The sequence below is a fragment of the Lagopus muta genome, chromosome 2, assembly GCF_023343835.1.
Source record: "Lagopus muta isolate bLagMut1 chromosome 2, bLagMut1 primary, whole genome shotgun sequence".
Lineage (NCBI taxonomy): Eukaryota > Metazoa > Chordata > Aves > Galliformes > Phasianidae > Lagopus > Lagopus muta.
The window spans coordinates 63,690,803-63,718,444 of record NC_064434.1 but is presented as its reverse complement, the minus strand read 5'-3'; the positions used below and the strand labels follow the sequence as shown (position 1 = coordinate 63,718,444).

Here is a 27,642-nt window from a genome sequence, read left to right as displayed (position 1 = left end):
CCAACTGGAACTCAGCTGGTCTGTGTGCCCCAGGACACAACAGTGCATCCATGCCAGAAAGTATTTAGTTTTGCTTGCTGAACTACTGTGTGCTCTCCTTAACTAGTTTTAAATAAATTCAGCTGTCCCAGAATTCACAGACAGGTCAGGCAGGATAATTAATGGTGTTTGCTAGAAGGTACTGTGTTCCTCTCATGTGGGGTCCAGTAGATTCCTGTTATGGTAGTTGCTACTGTCCATGCCCCCTTCTCCCCCTCTCCCCCAGAAGACACAGTGTGCACCCAGCAATGAGAGTGACAGCAATAGCATCACCTTGATTTCTCTTATGGAAGACAGCTGACAAATCTTTCCCTCTTCACTTAGGTTTATGGGCTCTGTCCAAATATTTTAAGTGACACATCTCCCAGATTAATGTATTTATTTATTTAAAATAAATATAATTCAGCTGCTGGTGCATATGATTCATTAACAGAATTCTGCTCAGAGGTTTCTTCATTTAAGTTAGTTTTCCTACTGAGTTATTAAAGTGTTATAAAAGACTCTCTCACTCCATCTTTGGGCTTATTGCATAAATGCATCTGAGTGCCAACACTGCACAAAAGCAGTGCTCTGGAATAAACAGTTTGCAGCCTTCAAGGAATATTTGCAAGACACGGTGGCCTTAAAGCAACCCTTGTATCTATTCCTACCTTTTGTTATCAGAACTGATGAACTTTTTTACTGTTCTTTCCATTGCTTTCTGCATTCACATAATACATGCATTTAAACTGCTTAATACATTTAGAATAAGAAAAAGCTGATCAATTTGGTCTTGTCTCATTGAATACTGCATACTGTAGATTTTTTCAGTTGAAGTGTAGATGAGCTAGGTCAGATTTTGAAATTAATGGGTAAGCAGTTCCTTATATTATTACACATACTCATACATTCAATGCAAATGTATAAATCTTATCTTAGCACATATAGTTTAGATAGCATTGAAAAAGTACTGCTTAATATAACTCTAAATTTATTATGCACTATTTATGTCCATAAAAGCATTTGCATACCTTGTTTTGTCTACTTTTTAGATATTTAGATTGATGTTAAATGTAATTTTCCAGTTTTAGCTCAAATCTTGTTTATTATCTTGTCACCTGAGGGCATTTCCACAACTCTCACCAGTACAAATCCCAGAATCATAACAAATGGTTCTTGAATTCAAAATATAGAAGAGTTTGTGTTGGGGTATTTTTTTAGTAGGTCAGGATGATAGAATTTATTCCTTGATTTGTGGCATGGTTCTTTTTTTTTTTTTTTTTTTTTTTCTTTTCCCCTCCCTTCCCTCACCTATTTAGAATTTGATTAGTCATGTTAGGTAATTTTTGCTCATCATTTATATTTTCACAGTTTGGTTAAGGAAGCTCAATCAATCTTCTTGTTGTTCATCCTGTAATTCTTGTATCATTCTGTGGTATTTATGACATGGGCGATATAATGTTAATGAATAATAATGTATATATGCAATGTGATCTGAAAAACAGGTTGGATCTTCGTTCTCCAGCAGTAGTTTATGCCTATATATATGTAACTCAAGATTCATATTTGTGTTGCCACAGCCCTACGAAGAAAAGGTCTTTCTAGACAAGTGAATGTGCCATACATTTTGAATGTAACCAAAGATCATTTTATACCTCAGCAAAACAAAAAGCCACACATCGCATACAGCATCTAAATAAGTCAGAGATTGACCAAACTGAAATTGCCTGGTTTGTCAGCTTTTCTATGCCAGTGCAAGAAGGTATCATAAATATGCAAAAAGTTTTTTGAGGTTATGTTACTGTATCATATAAACAAATCAACTCCACAAGATGTAAAAAGGCGATGTTCCCTCATAGAAGCCAGCAATTGTTAGCAAGATCTGTGAGTTTCTTTGAGCAACAGTCTCTCATAATCCCCTTGGTTACACTGATCACAGTTAGAAAAGGTAGAGATGCCCACAGTTATGTTTTCCTGGCATTCATACAGTTCTCTGTTTTGAATTCCTTATAGCTCTGGCAAAGCTTAACCATTTGTTTAGATAAAACTCTTTTTTTTTCTATCTCAGGCTCAATTTATACTTTCAAGCTTTTATCAAAATGAGATTTGAAATCATGAGGCGATTTTGAAAGGTTTATTTCTTTGTGTGGAATCTTTTCTTTGGAGAATATTTATGCAGAACTGTGAAGCAGAGCTGTATCAGAGGGGTACAAATGCACTCACTTAACTGATTTTACTGCCTTTAGGAAAAATGACCTGAATATAGCTTTGGAAAATAGACAACAGTATGTGCTCCCTCTACTGCTATTAAGAATATGCTTATAAAATTGCTGAACTTTTGACATTCACTGAGTATTCCCATTTACTTTCTCAAAACTAATCATGTCACCCGAATTCTCAGAATGGCAGCAGAAGAAAAGAGGGATGCAGGAGTCCACGCCACATCTGCTTTTAGAACTTTGCAAGGGACAGAGGACAGATCCATGCATCTCATTACAGAACATATTTGAGGTCTTGTCTGTTCCAGTATGTCTACTAGACACAGTAACCTTATGACTACTAGCTCCGAAGTTTTGAGTAAATTATCAGTGCATAATATAAGCATTTCAAATATATGCAGTATATAAAGGAACGTGGGGCACATACCTTTTTTTTTTTTTTTTTTTTTTGCACATACTTTGGCTCCATGGTTGGCTGTTTAGGCCAGTTACATCCTAGCATTGTTCAGCTTCGCTGTTTGCCATTCCTCCCTCAAGGATACCAAACTTACTGTCAATGCAGGTGTTATGACTGTTGAGCAAGTAACTTCAGCTATCTCAGGCTAACCAGAGATTTTTCAGAGTATGAATGTGCCCATGACCAGCTCACAGTCTTGTTCACCTCAAAAATAACTTGTTTGCATGATCCAAACTCATTGGTCATGGCATTTCCCAATGTATGTGAGAGGTTGCTCTTACATTTAAAAAAATCGTTCATTTTCTTATGTGTAGAAAGCTTTTATACCTTCTGTAAATGCTGCCATACATGTATGACATCCAGCTGCCTCCATGATCCTCACTTTCTTAGAGCTTCACAACTCTTGTCAAACTCAGTTATTTCAAGATAATCATTTTTAGCTTGGACATAGGTCAAAACTCTTGAAGTTGTGTGTGTCTACAAGGAAGATGGTGATAGAAGGAGGTATTGAAACACTGAATTTGTCCTTACTCAAAGCAGGATTTTTTCATTAAAGAAAAGAAAGAAAGGGTAAAGAACTTATGCATGTCTTCAAAGCAAATGTATTTGTTAAATCAGATTCTTCCACTTAAAATTCAAGGTACGTATCAAAGCTTCAAGCACTGTACTACAACTTGTTAAATGCAAGACTGCTAAGACCTTGTAGTCTTCATACTTTATTCTTTGGCATATAACTGATAGAAAAGAGAGTAGTGTTACCAGAAAATATAAGATATATAGGCTTTCAACCTAAAATAAAATCATATCCTTGAATTTTCCAGCTCTTGACTGATATTACTGTAATGCTACTCTGTGCCTCATAATATATTTTGGTAGAAAAGAAAACAATCTGTGTAGGCTTGAAAATTCCATTAAGGGAATGTGAAGTTTTAGTAATCTTTTATTTTCCTTCCTGTATTCGTTTTCCAGCGCATAGTAAGTTGTTTTGTATTGATCTAATTCAAGGTCACGCTAAAAACCAAGTAGGTTGTGCTTGCTAGAAAGAGGCATTTACATTCCTGCTCAATTACTCCTGTTTACTGAATCTACATTATAAAGCACCCTGCTGTTACCGCTTCTTGCTATGCTGAAAAAAGCACACCTTTTTATGTTATTCCTTTGTAAAAGATGGGAAATAAGAATTGTTCTCTAGCGACTTTGAAATTTACTCCTCTTCTTAGCAACTCCTCAGTTAAGAGCCAGTTGGCAATCACACAGCTGCAGAGCTGGGTTTTGCACCTGTTTGGAGCTCTATTGAGATCAGTGGTGGGAGTTCCATTTCCAGTGCGCCCAGTGAATCTGTGCAGTGGTACCAATGTTGTCTAAGCATGCACATTTGCAAGACTGAGATCTAAATACAGTTTTAAGTAGACATTTTTTAAAACTATCTCTCCCTAGAGAGATCTCATAGATTCAGTTAACAAAACTGGGCATCCAGAGAGTAATTCTAGCACCTTTCCTCTGAGAACTACTGAGTTGTAATTTTTGCATATTTGAACCTCAACAGGGAAAAGAGAAATCATTGGATATTTCTCCCTGTTTGCCCTGAACCAAACATTCCAGTTTTATTTATAACTCATACTTTGTTTACCTTTTATTCTTCATGTGAATACAGATAGGCCACACTCACTACAAACTAAAGCATCTTCTGTCCTGAGACAATCCTGTAAGGAAAAACAAGGCAGATATGTAAAACAGAAAATGCTTTGTGATTTTTAACTCTAGAGCTGAACTCTGGTTTGCAGCCCTCTTTTACCTCCCCTGTTCATAATTCCCACATAACTTTCCTCTTAAGAGGCCAGATGATTTGTTCATCCTCTTTTGTGGTTCTTCATCCCTGTGCTCTCTTCACTACTCATTCTCACATTCTTGCTTATTTCCTACTATGAAATTACCACAAATAATCACTGCTTTGCACAAACCACATTCTGTTTATAAAAGAAGGAACTGAACACTTGACAGTAAACAGTGTGCATACACATTAGGCCTTACAAATGGAGGGCAATGATGGAGGTAGGGAAGCAGAATGCTTTCTATAGCAGTGTTTTACGTTTCCTTTATATTAGCCTTTGGAAGTTCTGTCCTACTTGCCCACAGGAAGGAAGTTAATACTGTGGCTGGTTTGCTAACTTTTTGCATCAATCTCACTGAGCTGGATAATGTAACTAGTGCCTACGGTAAGCTTGTGACTTACCAGTTTAGTTAGAGTATTTTTACTGAAGGACTACTTCAGGGTTCACAACAGGAGCTATACTACAAACAGCCTGTACGTAGCCAACAAGTGAATGTCAATGATTCTGAAAAGTGGCTGAATAATGCACCATCCAAATGTTGCTTACATGTGAATTTTTAGCAGAGTTTGCTGTCTTTGTTGTACAGTTCTTTCTGGACACGCAGTTTTTTTTACCCACAGTTTTCTGTAAACAGGACAGGAACTCAATAATAATTTAGCAATAAGAGATGCTATTTATTGTGATTCTATTGCAAATCCTGAAGTGTTTGTTGTTTCTGAGAAATTCTAGTCCACAGTAAAATTTTATTCTTTGTATTGCAGGACAGTGACTCTCTTTATATTTCTTCCTTTGAAGGTATGACATTATGAACCTGCAGTACATAGAGCCCAATCGCTATGACTATGTCCTCATTGGAACTTGGCATGAGGGTGTCCTCAACATTGATGACTACAGGATTCAGATGAACAAGAGTGGAATGGTCCGATCAGTGTGCAGCGAGCCTTGCTTGAAGGGGCAGATAAAGGTATGCATTAGACACTTTTTGCCATAAAAATATGAATTACCTAGCAATGCTCTTTCACTAAACTTAAGCAATCATCTTTCAAGACAAAGGACATGTTACTTAGAACTTTCTTTTCTATAAGAAAGCCAAAAGGACAGAGGAACTCTTAGATAAACATTTTGTTCTCGGTGTCCCATACAAATGCCCATGCTTTCTAAAACTGCCTTTTGTAATGACTGTATGGGAACTGCTGAATCGTGGCCTGAACCTCTGATTGATCACCTAAGGCAAGCACTGAGTCAGCCACAGGAGCACAGGTGAAGGCAATTCACTTGTGCTGCCAGAAGGGATGGAGCCTGGCTCCACCTCTCCTAGACCCATTTAAGAGCTGACCACCAGGGGGATAAGGGTCTCTTCTGGAGATCCCTCCTCTGGAGTTTTGCTGTGAGCCCAGAACGTAGGTAAAAATTTTATCTATTCTCTTTTTGTTATTATAATCTGGTTTGCCAAACTCTCTTGTTTATTTTGTAATTGTAACATCTTTATGTTTGTCAACTATACAAATGATGCAGACTCTTCCAGGAATATAAGACTGAATTAAATTTTACCTTATATGAGAAAAAATGAAATCTTCATTTAGTCATTGTCTACAATGGTTAGTGGCTAGGATTTACATGGGGGCAAATCCTTAAAATAGAGTAACCCATGAGAATCCACTATTTTGTTTCAACAATAACATCTACAAGAAAAAGGAGAAAACAAAGCCCTGTTTATATCTCATGTTCACAGCAGAAGGTATGGAAACAAAAATGAAATCACAAACAGTAGCATTTGAATCATACTGCAAATATTTTGCCACCTGCCATGTGTGGATGACATAAAGACATGTTCTACCACTATCAAAATATTATGGATGTTGTAAGCTTAAAACAGCAAGAAGCCTGTTTGGGAATGTCACCTTAGAAATGCCTTTTTCTTTTTAATTTCATACAATAGGAATATTTGCAGCTTTTAAATTGTGTATTGTTGCTATCAGCGATTGATGATTAATTATTTAGCAAAGGCTTAGTGAAATTCCCTGTCAAACCTGGAGGGGAAGCAGTATTGTATTTACTACCTTCCAAAACATCTTTTCTGTTTTTGAGATTGTGCAGTTTGTGTATGTGGATATATGTAAACAACATGTATACAAAATGCCAGCTTCAGCTCCTGTTGAAATCTATTGGAAAGTTTCCATAGCATGCAGAACACCCACAAAGCCATCATTTCATCATTTAATAAAACGAAATCTTTTATTTCACTTAACTATGCATATCGATGAATACAAAGATCCTGGAGCAAAGGCTGAATTCCTCCTTTCTGACACAGGCAGAGTCTTTGGTGCAGCTCAAGATATCCTTAACCTTTCTTGCATCCCCCATGTAGTGAAACTAGCAGCTGAGATGAGGAAGCAATTTTCAACATTGGATCACTGCACTTAGCAGCATTCACATGAGAGAAAGATACAGCTTTCGGGGACATTTGTCTCCAAAAGAGCTGTTCTGAACTGTGTTCTTGCTCACCGCATACTGGTTTTATTTTCTACTAGAACAAAATACATCATTTTTTTAGTTTAATTTTTAATTTGCTTATATTTTAATTTCTATCTACACTGATGTGGTGAACCCCAAAGAGACTTCATTGTAAATAAGAATTTGAGTGCCTGTATTTCTATCTGTGCATATATATAATAATAGTATATATAAATGCATGAATCACTTTGTTCTAACCTTTGACTTAGTTTACTGCTTTTTACTATGCAGAAGATATTAAGTGTTCACTGAATGACTTGTCCTGACCAGAGCCATCTCCCAGATTAAACCTCCTCTCAAGTTTGATTGGGAATGTAACACTGTGCCACTGTAAAGTACAAAACCATTTTTTGTTTTGGTAAACTCAGAAGAAACAATACCACAATACCAAATACCAGCATAGAACAAAATGAAATTATCTTAAGATATTATCCTTGAACACAATTTCTAGCACAGAGAGGCAGATACAGAATAAGGACAAATATTTTGTCGTTGTTTGCAATGTCCCCCACACAGAAATCCTATCATATTTTAAACAGTGCAGGCAGTATGTATTTACTGTGGGAAGCTCTGTGCTGTCTTATACAGGATCGTTGCTGAGGATATGTTTTGCATTTCAGGTGATCAGGAAAGGAGAAGTGAGCTGCTGCTGGATTTGCACTGCTTGCAAAGAGAATGAATTTGTTCAGGATGAATTCACTTGTAAAGCCTGTGAACTTGGCTGGTGGCCAAACGCTGAACTGACAGGTAGGGAGGTGTCCCTCAAAATGTGTTCCTTTTTGACAGGGTACAATAAGAATGGAGTGTGTTGAAGAATAAGGTGTTAACATGCAAAGATGTTAAAGGAAAAAACTTCCCTGGGCACATCAAGTTGAACTGTGCTGTATCTTTTGGCTCAATTCAACAGCAGTGACAATAAAGATGAAATTTGTACCAAGATAAAATGACGTGCTCTGTCTGTTCCTCCCTTTCAGTTAACATAAGTATTAATAAAGCTGCTAAAAATACTAATGAATGTAGCAGAATTTGCTGCAATTTTAGCAGTGATAATCACAAGGGCTCAGAGCATCATTGTCAGATTGACTTGATACGCTTTCTGCTCATTCTGTCATGCAAATAGTAATACTTCATTTGGAATTTCTGAGCTTTCAAAAACTATCAGAATTTCCTTTGGTATGAGCATCATTCTCTCTGAACCCACCACCACAGGGAAAATCAACATAATCCTAAGAAAGACAGATGAAAGAGAGGGAAAATTTGGAAAGGAGGAGCAAGAACTTGTCTTCCCTGTGTATATGCTTTAAATGAGTTGTATGCTATGGCATCTTTCTCTTATTTTGTACCCATTTGGGGGAACTGCCCATACCTGCTCTGAGCTTTGCACTAGCCATGACCTCAAGGAAACAGGTGTAATGCACTGAGAAGTACCACCTTGATCTGGGAAGCTGCTTTGTAAAGACCTTGTCCCATGTTAAATCTGCAGATTTTCACTGCCAGAGCATCATAGTCAAAGAAACTATCTGACTGTGTAGCTGAAGAGCAGCTGTGCAACTTACTTATTGTCCTTTAATATAACTGGGTGGCAACTAAATGTTGCTTCAGCACTACAGATAAGTAATATTAAGCAAATTCACTGAAACCAAATGAAGTTTCAGGAGATTTCTTTTGGAAGGGGAAACTGACCATTTCTCCAGCTAAAAACGTATTATAAATCGCAAAATAAACAAAAAACTGGAAAAATTGAGATGTTCCCTATTGCGTTAGTTTTCCTTTTTGTTTTCTTTTGTTTGTGTGTTTGTTGGTTTGGGTATTAGTTTGTTTAAATGGAAAATAAGCTATGGTTATGTACCACCTGTGTGTGTGTCTATATCCTGTAACTCTGACTCAAATAGTCCCTTTCCCTCTCTTACTCTGATGTGCAATTGAACCTCTTTCAGCAAGTCTTGTCAGGATACAGAGATCTCAGTGATCATTCTGTTCTTTCAGGTTTCGTGTAAATGGGCAGTAGAAAGAGGAGTCTTTAAAAAAAATACCTTCTGTAAGGGTCACAGTTGTGGATAAAAATATTATTTTTCTAAACCCTAGAAAATCTAGAGCATATAGAGTTATATATCTTGAATGCTGTAGAAGATAAAATTCAATGCTACTATCTATGACGCCCATGTCTGCTAGTGTTAAATTAGAACCATGCTCTTTTACTTTTGGAGGTTTGCAGAATTGTTTGTATCTACTATTCAGGGAAGAAAACTGGAGCTTCTTTTAAATCAATAAGGCAGAACAAGAACATGGTGGGAGATCAATGTGTAGTTGAATGAATATGGTTGCCCAAAATAGTTCAAATAGGGGCATGTCAAAATGACAGGCACTGCTGAAAGGAGTTGAAGAAAACATGAGTACTGGAAAAAATCTCAGGGGTATGTTGCAATCTATTAACTTTTAATGAGATCAGTAAGTGACCTGCTGAGTCGAGTTTCCTCTCAGCAAAGAGACTGGGCTGCTGCTGTCCTAAAATTGCAGTAGCATCAGTCAAGTGATGGCACAGCCATCAACTGATTTCCTAGAGAACCTCAAAATGGCAGCATTGGCAACTGTACAGCTTCTGTACAGCTGCTTCACTCTGGGAAAAGATTTTTAACCCCTTCATATCTACTTGAATTGCAGTAGGAATTACAAAGTTATGAAGAGAAACTACTGGTATCCTGCCCTTTAGCAAAGGGAAATTCAGCTAAACAAACTCTGGCTTTTGGGCTTTGCTGGCATCTCCACTGGAACCTTTTAATTTGAAATTCCTCTTTCTAGCATTTTTTTTTTCCACCATCAAAGATGTTTTTATAATTTTTTTGTTGTATTCACACCCTTCCATTCTAGACACAGACGTTAACATCTTGCATTCCAGATAGTATTTCCCTTTGCCTTAAATCATAAATGCTAAACATGTATGCAGTTTTATTCACAATTTTCCATTACAGATAGACTTTGAAATTATTAGACCTTCTAGGAAACGTGAATTGCATACTAACCTGTTTCCCAAGACGTGCTTTTCAAGGTTCTCATTTTTTCCGTTTGAAACCAAACTATGCAGCCCAGCATTCCTTTCCTGATATTAAATCTTATTTTTAAATATAAAATGTTTTGCTTACTTCTCCTAAAAAAGTGGTCATTGAAGTGGAGTTAGCAGACATAAAGAACTTCTCACCATAAATAACAAACTGTATATTTAACCTAACCTGACAAATGGTCAGTAACAATAGTACCTAAAGGTCTTGTGCCAAGAAGTGCCATCCTTTACAGATCATAAGCTGTATAAGAACAGTGAATATGAAGCTAGTATACCCAGTTTTCTTCACTTTAAACAAGCAAGGAGAGGAAGTTTTATAGAACTATCATAAAATGGATTACCTGGGATGCTTTAATGACCTCAGAAAATATATTGGAGAGTTGTATTGGTTTTGCAGTATGAATATAATTTTAAAAAGTTAAAAAAAAAAAAAAAGTGAAAATCGATTAGCTTTCTGCTCAGGGAGATGATTCATGGTTACACTGTAGGGGACAATAATAGATGAAAACTACCAAACAGCTTTTTACTAGAAACTTTTAACAGTGAAGTTTTTGCTACTAATCATCTACTTTTTAAAATTTTCATTTTTTTTTTTTAACGCATATAATTTGTAAGCATACTCTTTCCTGAGTATCTTCCCCCTATCTCAACACAATTCCTGAGTCCACTGTCTCCTAGATGGCAAATGATCCACCTTCACAGATGCTGACAACCAACAACTGTTTGCTGATATAAGCAGTGAAGGCACTTTTTTTTTTTTTTTTTGCAATGTTTGTAGCATATGTGGCTCTTGGGGCTTGCTGGTGCACAGGAATTGCACTGATACAACAAAACAGGTTTCTAAAACCTTGCAGTGGATAAGTTTAAAGCGATCGATATACTTACCCACATGCTGAATCAGGGCTATGGCTCTGAACACATTGTTTAAGACTGAATGAGTATGGCTTACATTGCTAAGCACACACTGAAATGTAAGCCTTCCAGCAACCACATACTTCTTGTTAAAGGAAAGAGCTTTGCATGTGTTAATCAAAGAACAATTAGTTCACTTTTATATCAAACTAAGAGCCAATTCCCACTCTGGGCTGCTGCAGCCAGTGGCCAGAGCTCCTAATTCTAGTAAAAATTTTTGTGATTACATTTCGCCACAAAAATACTGGTTGGAAGAACAGTTTCTCCCCACCTGCCTGAATCCTGAGCAAAATTCCTTTTCCTTATAAAATACATCTTCCGGATGCATGCACCACCATTCTTACTGTTCTTGATGTTACAGGTGATGCATAGCATTACCTGTATTTAAGTCAGACCAGTACTTTTAGATACAAAGAGTTCAGAATGGTAAGGCATTCTTTCCTTTCAAATGACATTGGAAGACATTAAAAGCCTGTGCAGAAATTTTCCATGTCAGGACTTTGCCTCAGGCTGACTCTTATATTCTTTTTTTAAATCTTTTTTAAACTTTCAACTAAACCCTTTTCTTTCTGACTGTGATATCACAACAAAATTTTGTTCGCTCAGCCCTGATCTATACCTCAACTTGCTTATTCTGTATTTAAAAGGGACAACTTTACATTTTCTTGTATTATTGATAATATTTTTCTTTGTCATCATGTGGAAGATGTACCTAGATTGAAAAGAATTCTGGGTGTCAGAAGCTTTCATACAGGAAGACTTCTGCAGATATGCACCATACTGAGGAGGGAAGGGCTGAGTGTGGCTTTTCTCTTAACAAAATCAAGACCTTATTAAGATTCAGCAATGAGACAGAGTTAAAAAAAAAAAAACAAAACTTTTTTTTACTAAAATCTAATTTTTTTTTTTTTTTTTTTTTTTTTTTTACTAAAATCACCTTCAGTAAAATGTACTGTGTCTTTATTCTTATTTTGATAAAGATTAAATTAACTTGGGGAGGTTAAATGCTGCCATTCTGATTTGAAATAATCCTGTCCCTGCTGAAATGAAGTTTTGGTGCTCTTTGTCTGTGATCTGTTCCCAGCCCTGTCTTTGGTATGCTGGACTTGTCAGCATGTCTTCCAATGAATAGTAGAAGAAATATTTCGTTTCTCCTTGTAGCATCATAAGCCAATGTTTGACTCACTCAGAACTAATGGTATTTTTTGAAAATATTTTGTCTAATCTTTCCTATGTTGTGGTTCACTCATTTGTAAAGTGGTCTTAATAGTCCATGATATATAGGCAAAAGCCAATGTTTGGATTATAGTAGAAGCCGGAAATAAAAGTTCTCTCTTCAAGCAGGTAACTTTCTAACACTCTGTTTCTTTTCTGTACACTGCAGGCTGTGAACCCATTCCTGTAAAATACCTTCAGTGGAGCAATATAGAATCTATTGTGGCTGTGGTCTTTTCCTGCCTGGGGATCCTGGTCACCATGTTTGTCACCCTTATCTTTGTGCTCTACAGGGACACACCTGTTGTCAAATCCTCCAGCCGAGAGCTCTGCTACATAATCCTTGCTGGCATCTTTCTGGGTTATGTCTGCCCTTTCACCCTTATCGCAAAACCCACCACAATATCCTGCTACCTCCAGCGCCTTCTGGTGGGTCTCTCTTCTGCCATGTGCTATTCTGCCCTTGTGACCAAAACCAACCGCATTGCACGCATTCTGGCAGGCAGCAAAAAGAAGATTTGTACCCGCAAGCCACGCTTCATGAGTGCGTGGGCCCAAGTGGTCATTGCCTCCATTTTGATCAGTGTGCAGTTGACACTGGTGGTCACGCTGATCATCCTGGAGCCCCCGATGCCCATCCTCTCCTATCCCAGCATTAAGGAAGTTTACCTTATCTGCAACACCAGCAATTTGGGTGTCGTGGCTCCTGTGGGCTACAATGGACTCCTCATCATGAGCTGCACTTACTATGCCTTTAAGACTCGCAATGTGCCTGCCAATTTCAACGAGGCCAAGTACATTGCATTCACCATGTATACCACTTGTATCATCTGGCTGGCCTTTGTGCCTATCTATTTTGGGAGCAACTACAAGATCATCACCACTTGCTTTGCAGTGAGCCTGAGTGTGACAGTGGCCCTGGGGTGCATGTTCACTCCTAAGATGTACATCATCATAGCCAAGCCCGAGAGGAACGTCCGCAGTGCCTTCACCACCTCAGATGTGGTGCGTATGCATGTCGGGGATGGCAAGGCACCTTGCAAGTCCAACACTTTCCTCAACATATTCCGGAGAAAGAAACCAGGGGCTGGAAATCCAAAGTAAGTGCTTGACTGAAGATACACGTCTCTCTGTATTATATGTCCCTCTCTTTGCCATCCTATCTTGGTTGACCATACTTTTCTGAATAGTAAGGTATGTAATATTTCTTTCTCACATGTAGCAGAAAAGGTAGAAATTATCCTTTATATCTAAATTTTGGGTGGATGTTGATATGTTGCTTCTCATTTTCTTCACTGTTCTAAAGGCAGCCCTGTATACAACTCCCTCTACCTCTAGGACAGGTCAGGCAGTGGGAAAGTAACTAATTTCCAAATTCATCTTCTTCTATCTCTCCCTATATGTAAGAGGGGACTCAAACCCCTACAGTTGCTCTGCACTGTTCTCCAAACCAAGGTGCAAGTGCTGCCTTTTAGGAAAGCAAACCAGAAATCTGTGTCTGAGTCTCTGTAAATCATGTGTAGTTGTCTGAGGCCACTAAGGTTTGTGTGTGAAAGCTGAAGTTTGAACATTGGTTTGTAAGGTAGTGTTTTGTTATAGTCCACTTGATTGTCATCCAAAAGCACCCTTCATAATATTCCTATGCTTTATTTAATACTCAGAATTATGAGCAAGTCTCTTAATCATCAGCAGTGTAAACTTGTCCATGTTCCCAAACCCAGTGTTTGTTTGAAAAGTTGCACTAATGTTGAATATGGGTTCACATTCACATCTGTTAAGCTTGTTATTCCTCTTGCTAAAAATTGAAAACAGCCAAACTGCAGCAGAGGGAAAGAGACAACTGTCGCTTCCAGCATCTTCCTGTGAGCAGCAGTCTCAATGTTTATGCTTTTTATGATCTTATCCCACTTTCATCTTTAAAGAAGCACAACAGGACTAAACATGAACTTAGGTTTTTTCCCCTCATAATTTAAAATAAATATCAAAATAATAAAGAACCAGTGAAGTCCACATAAATTCAGTTAATTTCCATCTCTTTGGGATTTGTAGGTTTCTCTGAGTGGCATGCACTGGTTTTGATTTTGTTTGCATAAGAATGATTTTTGCATGTTTGTATGGGAGCTGCTGAATCATGGCCTGAACCTCTGATTGACCACTTGAGGCAAGCAATGAGTCAGCCCTGGGAGCACAGGTGAAGACAATTGTCCTGCGCTACCGGAAGGGGTGGAGCCTGGCTCTACCTCTCCTAGATCCCATTTAAGAACTGACTACCAGTGGGGAAGGATCTCTTCTGGAGATTGTTTCTCTTACAGACTTCTCAGTGAGCTCAGTATAAGGGTAAGCTTTCTATCCATTCTTCTTTAGTGGGATAACTTGTTTAGCCTAACTTTCCTGTATATATCTTTATTATAACATCTGTGTATTCATTGATTACATGCATGTTCTGGAGATGGAAGGGCGAGGCTGAAGGCAATTCCATACAAAACAGACAAGATAATGGCAAAGAAACGAATGGGTACATATGTAACCCAAATACACAACTCACTGTTCCATGGAATTTCAACTCCCAAGCCATTCAGAGAAAGTTGGGAGTAGAAGGCAGTTCTGAGGGATCCCCTTGCAAGTAAACAGACTCCCTTTTATGGTAGACTGCCAAAAACCTCTAGTTCATTAGCTTGATTTCCTTGCTCAGATGAAGCTTCATCTACTTTCCTCTCATTCTGTGAACACTGGATTGGGTCTTAACACGTCTGTAAGAAACTAGAGTGGTGTGTCTGCAGTGTAGTCTCTGGCTGCTGCTATCTTTAAGGCATGTCTGACAAAAAAAACTATTGAGTATTTTACATTATGAGTGACTTAGTAACTAATTCGTCATTATTCTTTATTGTGCTCACTGTTCTTCTACCTTCCTGGAAGAAAACTATGCTTTAAAAAATACAGAGATACTGTACTTTAGAATCCAGTTTGCAATACGAGAAAACATTTCTCCCTCTTTAAAAAAACCAGCTTCCATTCATCATTGTCACTTTTATAAAACAACAGAGCTTACCTGAGCTTTTAGGAAAAATATTTGTTGCATAATTTTAGCAAGCATTTCTTGACCTCTGTTGAGCCTGTGTGAATGATAAATAGCCAGGAAGCCCACAGATTTTTAAAGACTAAAAACCCAACAATTATTTACTTTGAGTTTTATTTTTGTCTGATGTCTAGGGTCCAGCTCCTGTGCCAAGCAAAAAAATACTGAGAAAACCAACTCGCTAGAACTTTGTAAGCATCTAGCTAACTCAAATATATGTTTGCATCCTTCCTGAAATTGGACTTGAAACTATTGAAAATACCAACAGGAGCAGTCTCCAGGAAAATTTTTCATGTCTTTCATTATCTGACAAAACTTGAGATTAATTTTCCAGTTTTCTCTCAATAATTTAAATTAATTGTTTGTTGTTAGGCTTCTTTATTTTGTAATTGGCCTTCCCTATGGCCATATGTCCCTCTCTGTAAGTGGCAGGCAGTGTTTCACTCAGATCATCTGTTCTCCAGCTGTTTTCTTTTCTGTTTTCTTGTCATCTGTTCTTTTGCATACCAGCTAGTTTTTCTACTTTTTAATTTTCATCCCTCTTTTCCTGTTTGGACTGATCTTGTCTGCTTATCCAGTGAATTACAATTCCTCCCTCTAAATGGAAAAGCACATTCATTTACATTAAAATAGTGTGCAGGTATGGATTTAAATTGAGTTAACTTTAGAATTGGAAACCAGTTTCAGTTTGCAGGGGCAAGTCAAACTGATATAAACCTTGCACTTGCCTGCAATGTTGTGCAATTAGCTTAGCTAGTGTAACTTTGGATGCGCAGGAAACCAACCAACTTTTCCTTTTTCCTTCCTGAAATATAACAGAAGAATTAACCAAGGAAGTCTATTAGCATGGGATCTATTAATCAATAGAAAACTTCCCACTGCACCTAATGCTGATACAGAGGTCAGAATATCCTTTTGAAAATTGGCTATCTCAGCTGAACTACAAACACAGTTCCAATGAAGATGTTCAGTAACATTGATCTTCAACTTAAATAAGAAAGTGCTTTGCTTTTCCTTATCTGAGGCACTCTAAAATGCTGTCTGCAATCATGAGGGTATGAGCTCTCTTGTTTGGTTCAGTTGAATTGTGAGCAGTTACAGACAGCACTGTTTTAAACAGAGGTGGCTAGGAAGTTTCCATGGGGTACGTTTTCCATCAGAAAATTCTGGCCCCTTAAAACATTTCAGAGAATTGGATTTTGACAGGAAGGATGTTCTTCATGCCAGAAATACTTTTTTTTTTTTTTTTTTTTTTTTTTTTTTTCCCCTCTACATGAGGATGAAGAAGTTAGAAACTGTGAGGGAATTGTACCACAACAGTCACTAAGACTGTTAAGGTACTCAGTTAAATTAAGAGCACCTCCTTCAGAACCCAAGTGAATGTCCTACAGCTGCACCATGCACTGTTCCAGGGCAAATCTCCCCCTTTCTCTCTATTCTTGACCATCAGTGTGTCCTGGAGAACAGAAAAAAGTCCTGATGCAAACCCTAGAGATATGCTCTGTATTATTCTGTGAGACAGTTTGAATCTGGGTCTGAGAGATCCCTAGTGAATGTTGTCAGTACTAAGATACTGTCAGTCTCTTCCACTTGTCAAATGAATATTTAAATATTTATTAAAAATGGAACAGCTCCATCAGAAGAGATAGAGTGATCTCTGCTGCTTTTATTGGAGCTGTGTGGGGGCATTTATTGCTTGTGTGTGCTGCTTGGTGACATTACAACATCTATTGTCTGTTACAGAATGATGACATAGCATTTCTTTAGGAGAGTCTTTTTCATCTCCTTTCCAGCTGTGAGACTGTAACTTTCTGATGTAGATCTTGCTGTGATCATTGATCACTGACTATGAATACTACTTTGGTCTGTGAAGGTCAATCATGCTGAAGAGCAGCACTCCTATGAAGTACCTGTAAGAAACAAGGGCAGATATGTAGGAGGGAGGACTAAGGAGGGATGCAGCTCAGTTGGAAGTGTATTCCCTACATCTTCACCATAATTGCCTGCAGCACTCTTCTACAACATAAATCACCAAGGAAGTGGTGCTTCTTTCTGGTCTACATGTGGAAAAAAATAACCAGTGGTACTGAAGATGATAATCTTCAGGATTCTCCACTCTTCTCTAGCTATTGCTTCAAGTGGACACTGTTTGGCACACAGGAGGCTGGAGGATGTCTTGCATTGCTTTTCTATACTCCACACATGCACTTCAGATAGAGCTTGAGATGCGCAGCAAGACTCACCTCTTTCCCATACTTCCTGCTAAGGGGGAATTGGAATAAGTTCTCTGTGGGTAATTAGCTAGAGGTTTGGTGGTAATGCAAAGCAATTGCTTTGGTTTTCGTGTATAAGTTGTTTAAAATTTTTCGATTGAGAGTCTAGGTCTGGACAGAATTTTAGTGCACTCTGAGTCAACAGAAGTAAGGACTTGGCAAAATTTGAGTTGAAGGGAAAGCCAAGTAGCAAAGACTCACTGTGTGGTCAGGACTTTGCATTAATGTTTGAGCCATCTCTATACCCCCTTCTACCTTTAATACATCTGCATTCAATTATTTTTCCTCCAACTGCCTGCATTGAAAAATGAATGACTGTTTTTAAATACTTCTAAGCACATATTTTTAATTTATTTTTTTGGACATTTTGTCTGTCCATGCCTCTAGGTTGCTCTCTAAGCAGTATTCGGAAAGTGATTTGAGCCAAAGGTCTCTCAAAAGGACTGTATTTTTCTCCAACAAAAGGGTCAGGCAGCCCAACATCTCCAACTATGTTGTCCCTGACTTTCTGTTTCTGATCTTCATCCTTTCTCTATGTGGACTGTGAAATTTAGCTGGGATTCAAGTTTCTCAGCTATCTCTAGTAATGCATACGCTCCCTTAACAGGGCTTAGGGATCCATCTGCTTTTTTTCTCCTGCTAGTTATAGAATTGTCTCCAGGTGTTCATAAATTACTCTCTCTCTAAAATGACTCGCTTAGTTGCTATTTCATCTTGAGCAAGCTATGATGGTATGCTATGATTTTCTGGGACTTGCTTCGCTTGGCAACACAGAGTCCAGAAAAGCTTTTGGACTTCACCTCCTTCTATTTCAAAGCCACCCACAGACAAACAGCAAGGGGAATCTTAGCATAACTACAGTCAGAAGGTAGGACACTTTGTTTCACTGTTTATGGTGGTAGGAGGAAGCAAATGTACTGTGCAGCATGACAGGAGTTGAAGCTTCTGGAAACAAAGAGTAAATGTTCAACATGTTCAGTTACAGTCAAACCAGTGCGGATTTTTTATATCCTCTCTGTTCCAAATCAAGTGTCTCATCATAGGAGGATATGGCTGGGAGTATTCTTTTTTCTCATTCTCAAGTTACTACTCCAGACAGTCAATAAGGTATCTTAAGTAAGGGGTTATGGAGGCAAGAGGATAAGGGAGAGAAGTAGGAACAGAAAATGAAAAAAAAACTTTAATGCAGGGAAGATGATGTGTTTTGTCCTGACCTCTGTGAAATCAAACAAAAACAATCTCAATTTGGCACAGCTGTGCAGAGAATATTTCACTCTGGTTAAAATGCATCAAAAGATCTGTAAAAAGATGGCTTATTGGAAAGTGCAAGGAGAATTGATAATAGCCATTGTATCTTCTCATTTCAAATAGAATATATTTCTAAACTCCAGGACATAAGCCCAATCTGAGAAGTTTATTTTCTTCAGTCCTAAACTGCAATACATAGCATGCACCATGTAAGAGTTATCTTTAAATATTTGTTGTATAGGTCGGTTTGTCTGGTGTAGTTTTATCTTCCTATGGCACATCCAGATAAGTATAGAGACAATCACTGAATCTAATAGGAAAATGACTAGCTTGTTAACAGTTTAGAATATTAAACTGATGCAGTGGGCAAATTTCACAAGTACTGTGATATCCACAATAATGACATGCCGTTTATTTTAACCATAATGTACTCTGGAACACACTAAATTTAAGGCGCTTTCAAGAACAGCTTTAAATTTGTGGTGTGCACAGCTGTTCTGTTGAGGCTTTATGAGACACTTTTGAAGCAGCAGAGAGGTTGTGATCTCCTGCTAGTTGCAAATAGTGCAAAGAGTAAATGAGGCGGGGGGGAGAAAAAAGATAGTGGGGAAAAAATAATACAAAATAGGTTAGGTTGCCTATTTAAATTATTCATTTGTCATTGTATGTTTGATCTCCTCAATAACCCAGCAATAAAAGTCTAAGCCTCACTTTTGGTGAAAGGTGCAGGGTACGGTGCTGGTCCACAGCCATGCATGCGTGGCTGTGTGTTCCCTAGCCCCATGTCAGGGCATCATGACCACAGGGCTCTTGATCTGTCCCTGTGTCCCTGCCCAGAGTAGGCAAATGCTCCTCTTGCTGGGCAGATGCAGAAGTGGCAGCTTTGTTTTGGTTCCCTGGTGCCACAGATGTCATGAGGAAGGGCTGTCCAGCTCACCCTCCATCTCTGTGCTTGCTGAAGCCCTTCCCAGTGGTTGTCTAGATTCTGTGTGCAGTTGACTCCTTTGTCCTTTTCTGATGCTTTTTTTTTTTTTTTTTTTTTGGAGGAAAGCATCTTGTATGCTCACAGGGATGACTGAAGGTTTTAATGCAAGCATCTCTCTCAGCAGTTGGTAAAGTTGCTGGGCTATTTCCCAGGTTTAAAACATTAATGATTTTGTGGACACAGCACTGTGACAGACAGCAGCTCTTACTCTGTTCTCTCATAGATGTGATGTGAATTTCAAATAAGAAAATTTAACAAACTCAGTCAAGCTGTTCAGTCCTTGTCAGCGTATTGATTTAAGTGAATATTTAAAGCTCCCAGAAGACAATTACATATTTCCAAAGGGGTTCTTGCAATTGATGTGGAAGAATTGGAAAGAAACGCCAAGTAAGGGAGTTTGCAACTTAAGAATCTAACAGCTGTATCTTCTAGCTTCACTGCAGCATTGTCCATTAAGTTTGAGATATCCAATTATAGCTAATAGTGTGACACTACTTAAATTTATATTTGCTGTGATATAAATGATGTAGCTCAGTCCTAAGAATCTGAAAAAGCATAAAATAGGTGATAAGTCTGAGTCACTTCCACACTTTTTATTTCTAGTGATTTAATAAATACTAAAAATCATATTCATTTAAAAACCAGACATTACACACGTGTACACCAAATTATATACCAAGATGCAAGTCTGCTTGTATTTTTGCAATATAACCAGTATGGAGACATAATTTCTCTTCTTCTAATGAGGAATAAAGGAAAATGCTAAACAAGATGCTGTAAGTTTTTCTTGTCAATTAGCCCACCTAAAGATCATCCCAGCACATGCATAGCCAATTATATTTCACTCCTAAGACGAGAGCACAATCAAGTATCTGATGCCACTGGGATAGTTGTCATGAAGTACAAGCTTACATGAAATGCAACACAAGTCATCTGGCAGTTTAGGCTCATTTCTCTGGTTTCCCTCCTATGATCAATCAGAGGGTAGCCAAGGCCACATTGAAAGGAAATTATAGAAATGCTGAGATGAGGTTCTTCAGTAGCCCCCTAGTAAGGGCAGTGAGCATAGTCTTTCCTCCCCACGCTACTCCCCTCCAGATGAAACCCAAGTAATAATGAATTAGTGTACAGGGCAGTGTATCTGTACTCTGAGACCCAGCCATATTTCTGCTGCTTCTTCATCGCTAGTATTGAGTGTTTCCCTTTAGGTGAAAGGGCTGTTATATAAGATTCTACATCATTTCCTCTCTTTCTCAGAACTTTCTATTCCTGGACTTTTGCCACTGTCTCTTCATGGCTATTCTCTGCTCTTCCAGGAGATTTTGCCAGGAAATAAACACAAGGAATGGTGTCTGGATGGTTCTTACCAAAGGAGTAATGGAGAATTTCTAACTAAGCTCCTTCTCTTTTGCTGCTCTCAGGATGCAGAATCATAAAAATGTTTTACTTTGGGGCACTGCTGTAGCACCACACAGCTCTTATAATGAATCCCAATACATAAACACAACAATGCATAGACAACCAGTCGTGTCAGAGGGGAACTTCATGGTTATGTACCACTTTCTCTGCTTCCTGACGTAAGGGCAGCAAACATGCTACTGCAGAAAGCCTAAGGGGGGCTAGAATCTTTCTTGGCATAAAACCAAGAGTAGGAACACCACTTGTAATTTAATTTCTTGCTTGACTGGATCACTTATTACATTTCCTTGTATTTTTGAATTTGTGTATATTATTTATCGCATTTTTATTCTGAATTGCTCTCAAAACAATCCAGTTAGGATGCAATAAAATCCACTAACTCAATAGTGAGTGATAAAAGCAATTGTCTTAGCTTGTAGGTATAAGCAAATGCTATTTATCTGTTTAGCACCGTTATCTCACATTGTTTTGATCAGAGTTCTCTCTATGAGAACAATAAGGTGGGAATTTTTTCCTGTCTGGAGTGTCAAATAAATAAGTGTTGAAGACTACATCCTGTTAAGTACTTAAAAGCCTGGATATTTCCTTACGTTTCCTACGTTGTACTCCAGCTTCCATAATAGCGTGCTTAGGAGAAAAGGCATTCAACTGGAAGATCTGAAATAGCATTTTAAAAGTGCAATTGCCATTCATTTGTTTAATTTAGCTTTTTTTTTTTTTTTTAATGGGAACAGAATAAAGAACTGACATGAAAAGTCTCTGAGAGGCTACTGTAAGGTCTTTATGTCGAAATTGCGTTTTTTACCTCCTTCATACCTTCAAAGGTGTGATGTGTCAGCCATGAGCTTCAGTTATCCACCTCCCGTCAGCAGAAGCAAATAGAGGTGTGATATTTCATGAACACATAATAATTTATGTACAGATACTTGCAAGAATGAACACAGGGTATTCTGTAAGTGTTTATTCTGTGGGGATCTCTGAGCCTTGTAATTTCATACAGCTCTGAGCTGATTTAGAGGTGAAAAATAATTCAGATATCAAATGATGCATTTTCTCTCTCTGATATTCTCTGGATGAGGTAAAGATATAAAGACATACAGGCACTATAAATGCTTATATACAGTTAAAGCAGTGTTATTTTTTTTTTCTCTGAAGTCAAGATGTAGGCTGAAAGATATTCTCGATTCGTACTAAGAATTCAGTGCAAAGTCACCAGTGTGAAATGCTAATTTATTTAATCCTTTTTCGTGCCTGGGGACACATAAATGCCTGTCCCAAAGAAGACAGTGATCTTGTATGTCACATCTTTCACTGATGTGAAAGCTGTCTCACATTCTGACTTGTCTACTAAGCTCATGCCTGCCTGCAGTGAACACCCCCTTACCTCAGGGGTACCCCATGTAATCAAGTGTTGCAAGCCAAACTGGAGATGCTGCAGACACCTGCTGATAGAGCACCTGACTTCTGGCAAAACTTTGTAGCTCACAGGTGAGGCATAACCCCAGTGAGAAACAATGCTCTGTCTCGGATAACGAGCTAGAATTCCCTGGTCAGGCATGAATGGTCTTCTGCACAGTTAGAAAGAAAATCTTCTGGGAAGGTTTTAATACCGATTATATAATGTTAGTCTCTATATTGCTCTATGTTTCTTTAGAGAAACATCTTTGAAGCCCTTGGTGGAAAACACGAGCATATACATTTTGTGTGCTATGTGAGGAAGCCCACACATTGATTTGTCAGTTGATGTCTTAGGGAGCAAATTTGTCAGGATGTCTGTTGTCACCTAGGCACAAAAATCTGTCCATCCTGACTTATGTTGTCTGTGTAATCCCTTTTACAGTGAGGGTAATGAGGTGCCAGAGATGTGGTGGACGCTCCATCCCTGGAGACCTTCAAGGCGAGGCTGGATGAGGCCCTGGGCAACCTGATCTAGCCGCACATGTTTCTGTTCATTGCAGGGGAGCTGGACTAGATGACCTTTAAAGATCCCTTCCAACTCTAAGGATTCTATGATTTCTGTAAATTTAGGATGCTCTCCAAGGCTATTCCCTATCCTAGGGATGGTTTTGAAAAACAAATTCTCACCAGCATTAGCCCAGGTTAGCCTGCTCACTGTTGTATTCTTGGAGCTACAAGTAATTTTCACAAATGGGACTCTTACTAAGATTTTGAAACAAAAGCTAGTCTCAGCTTGCATATGCCTAACAGTATATATGAATATCTACCATTTGCATCAACCTTTGTGAGACCACAACCTGCGCTCATTTTTGCCTTATTATCAACATCTGAATTTCAGCTATTACAGAACATTGCACATTAACCAGCCACCTGCAGAAGCTCATTTTCCATGAAAGACTCCAGAAATGCAGACACATTTGTTTATAAATGCCTGTATGACCTCCTCCAACATTTAATGCCATCCAAAATAACAATCCTTATGTTCATTGATCACAGATGGAGATGCAGAGATTGATACTTGTTATGGTGTGTGGCGCAAAGCTGAGGCTGACTCCTGGTGGACTGTTCCAAATTCTGGATGTATTCTTTGCTAAATGCCTGTGCCACTGCTATTTTCTCTGAAGAGAACAAAAAGTTGTTCTGTTTTTTATCTAGTGTTTTGGAAGTTTGAAAACAGAATAATGAGGAATTTCAAAATCTCTTCAAAATCTCAAGCTTCCTGCTTGATTTTGTTGTGGTTGTTTGTTCGTTTGTTTGTTTGTTTCTAATTTATTTTTTAGCCAGTGAGGTTGTATGTGTTTCAGGAGATGGGTGAAAAACAGTTTTCCATCTGCCCCAAGTACTGTTAACATTCAAAGCAGAGGTCTGATCATATTCTTTTATGTTCTCCCTGTTATTAGATCAGCGTCATCTGAACCCCAAATGGGCAAAATTAACATTATCAGTTTTTTTCTGGGGATTTCCAGTCCCAAGGCTGGAATTCTGCAGAACAGACATTCACTGTCAAAGCATTACTAATAATTGTAGCCAACAAAGTGGTTTATGTCCTCTTATCTTCCCGCAGGATTCTAAGAAACATTAAATGTGGGCTGAAAAGGAAAGCAAATTGTTTCAATAGAACATTCTATCTCCACATTGGAGTTGTTAAAGGGCATTTAATTTTAAAATAAAAAGTCAGGTAATTCTTCAAAGCGTAAACGTTCTCTGGCATTCAGCTTCCCACACCTGACAAGCATAGGTTAAAAGACATAATCACTATAAGCAGCAAACAATTGTGCAGGCTGGAAGTAATCACACAATTTGTCACTTTAAAGCCCACTTGAAAACTGAAAGCTCCAGGATTCTTATAACTGCATTATAAACAATTTACCATCTCTAGCTTATTGCTTCAGCTATCTTTTCTTAAGCTGTTTCCCCTTCTCTACTCTGCAGCTCTTCCTTTGTGATGTGCAGGATGTGTTTTTTTTTCTTCCAGCTTGCAAAATTAACCCTACAGAAAAGGAAAAAAAAGCATTGAATCATTGTGTGGTGTTTTGTCCTTCAGCTCAATCTCCTCGAGGTCAGATAAACACTGATGTCAGCACCAGGGAGGCTGTCCATGCTGTCCCTGGTTTGGGGAGCAGGGTGCAGGTTGTCTCTTTCAGCAGCAAGCCGTTAGATTAGCTCAGCTGTGTTACAGCACCACAGCTGGAGATGTCAAAGCTGATCTTAACCTCTAGCAAAACAAGTGCCCCCAATCTGATTCTGGCAGCTTTTGCTAGTCAGTGGCTTACTGCTGTTTGCAGTTTCACTTTGGTCAGTCCCACGTTTCCCCAGAGAATCACAGCTCAGTGTAAATGCCCATCTGTGAGCTGCCTTCCAGTTGGGACATCCCTCTCTTTTTGACCTAGCAGAGTGTTTGCAAACTGTAAATCTTTTCTTATCCGCAATGTGTTATACCATGGAATTTCTGCTCTTGCTGCTTTCTTGCTTTAAGCTTTTGTTAGGTTTTCACTCCACTTCCATAGAAAACATCCTTTTCAAGTTCTCTTTTGGCCATTTCTTTCTGTGACACAAGCTAGATTGTTTTAGGTCATTTGGTCCAGGCATTTCAGGCTGGCTTACAAGCCTTATATCCCCGGATTGAGGACTGCTCAGAAACTGAAACTTATTCCCCATTAGTGTCTCCATCTCAAATCCCCCAAGCCAGTCAGCTAGCCAGAAGCCAAGCAGCAAGATATCCCCAAATCAGCTGATACCACCAACAAAAAAAGAGCACAAATCCCAGTGTCTGCACAGTCTCCGCTCCCTAAATTGATCTACCTTGAACAGATTTAGAACTGATGAGGGGTGTGCAGGAGAAGCCTGTTGAGCAGGTCAAGCATGTTGGAGCTGTCCCCTCTGTGCCCCAGAAGCAGGTTGAAGCTATGGGAGAGCAGGGACAAGCCAGCAGATCTGCGAGATTCTGAGAGGCTTGTATGGGCACAGGCTGGGCTCACAGGTGTGCAGCAGGGGTTCAAGTGGATGTGAAGACTGGCCCCAGGGATATCAGCAGTCCCCAGGCAGTGAGCAGTCCTCCTTTACTATTTCATGTTCTCCAAGACCTCAATTATACACACAGCTCAGCTTTTAGGTTTGTATCTTACCTCAAAAATGCCTCCTGCTGCTATCCTGGACAGCCAAGAGATTTACCTGTGGCTTCTTTGGGCTATCATAGCCTATAATGGGATGAGTTTCAACAAGGCCAAATGCCGGGTCCTGCACTTTGGCCACAACAACCCCAGGCGACGCTACAGGCTTGGGGCGGTGTGGCTGGAGGACTGCGTAGAGGAAATGGACCTGGGGGTATTGATTGATGCTCGGCTGAACATGAGCCGACAGTGTGCCCAGGTAGCCAAGAAGGCCAATGGCATCCTGGCTTGCATCAGAAACAGTGTTGCAAGCAGGAGCAGAGAGGTGATTGTTCCCCTATATTCAGCACTCGTCAGGCCGCACCTCGAGTACTGTGTCCAGTTTTGGGCCCCTCACTGCAAGAAAGATATTGAGGCCCTGGAACGTGTTCAAAGAAGGGCAACAAAGCTGGTGAGGGGTCTGGAACACAGGCCATATGAGGAGAGGGTGAAGGAGCTGGGAATGTTCAGCCTGGAGAAGAGGAGGCTCAGGGGAGACCTCATTGCTCTCTATAACTACCTGAAGGGAGGCTGTAGTGAGCTGGGGGTCGGCCTCTTCTCTCGTGTCATTAGTGATAGGACCAGGGGAAATGGTTTCAAGCTACGCCAGGGGAAATTCAGGCTGGACATGAGGAAGTATTACTTTTCAGAAAGGGTGGTCAGGCACTGGAATGGACTGCCCAGGGAGGTGGTGGAATCACCGACCCTGGGGGTGTTCAAGGAAAGACTGGATGTTGTGTTGAGGGACATGGTTTAGTAGGAGCTATTGGGAATAGGTGAACGGTTGGACTGGGTGATCTTTTAGGTCTTTTCCAACCTTAGTGATTCTATGATTCTATGATTCTAAATCCACAAATGCTTTAAGCTATTCTAAGCCAGAAATGATACCCAAAGCCTTCTTTATGCCACATTGCCCCTTCACCTACACAAGAAGTGCCTGGCTGCTGTGAACTGTAGCAGAGAACCTGCTTTTTTAGGCCCAGTTGTGACCCATATTAGTTGTCCCCATCATTCTCTGCCAGTTCATTGAGCAATTGCACCCAGGGCTGTGCTGGCACAGAAGGGCAGGTGGAGCTGAATGTCCTCCTGGGCACACAGCTGGTTTGTACTGGCCTGTAGTGATATCAGAGGTAGCCTTAGCTATGTCTCCACAGTGCAAGTCTATTGAGTTGCTCTGAGCATCCTGCTGGGACTGCCCAGTGATCTTTCTGTCCTCTTCAGCAGATGCCCACACTTCAGAAAAAGCACACTGCAGGATCCCTCCTGTTCCACTGTCCTCTGTGGGTAATAATTACCTGCATGTCTCACTGTGCTTGGCAAGGGCAAATGACCCTATAAGCTCCCTTCTACTTACAGCTCTCTCTGTTCCACAGCAATTAATGATTTCTTTCCAAAAACTGCCACTGACCAATTGATTAGTATAATTAAGTTAAAGTCAGAGCAATTATTTCTAACCTTGTGTTTTAAAAATTAATTTGTACTGAAAACCTGTCTATCTTCCCAACTTCATCTATTGCTTTAATGACATACATTGCAGAACTCTTCTGTCTGATCCTGCCTCCTACAAAAGGTATTGAAATTCAAGGCCTCTTTTTGCAGGAGAAGGACATAGGCTTGCATCTTTTTTTAAACGATATCTTCTGATCCAGCCATGACAACCATACATAAAACCTGAACTTTCAAGGATACAAACATCAGAAGTTGAACATGCTCCTCCTGAGGAAGAAGCTAGAGAGACAAGAGAATTTGGGATGTATGTTCTGTTGAGCATTTACTGATGCGATTCTACATACAGAGTACTTCTACTTC

General features: G+C 39.2%; 1 protein-coding gene across 11 annotated transcripts in view; it reads left to right on the top strand.

Moving 5' to 3' along the window:
- Positions 1-27,642, top strand: part of GRM1 (glutamate metabotropic receptor 1) — a 177,609-nt gene that overhangs the window by 135,060 nt on the left and 14,907 nt on the right. For all 11 annotated transcript variants that reach the window (XM_048936392.1, XM_048936395.1, XM_048936397.1 and 8 more), the window contains 3 exons: positions 5,322-5,490; positions 7,661-7,787; positions 12,395-13,325. In XM_048936392.1, coding sequence (XP_048792349.1) covers positions 5,322-5,490; positions 7,661-7,787; positions 12,395-13,325 — 1,227 coding nt within the window. The remainder of the gene's footprint in view (positions 1-5,321; positions 5,491-7,660; positions 7,788-12,394; positions 13,326-27,642) is intronic.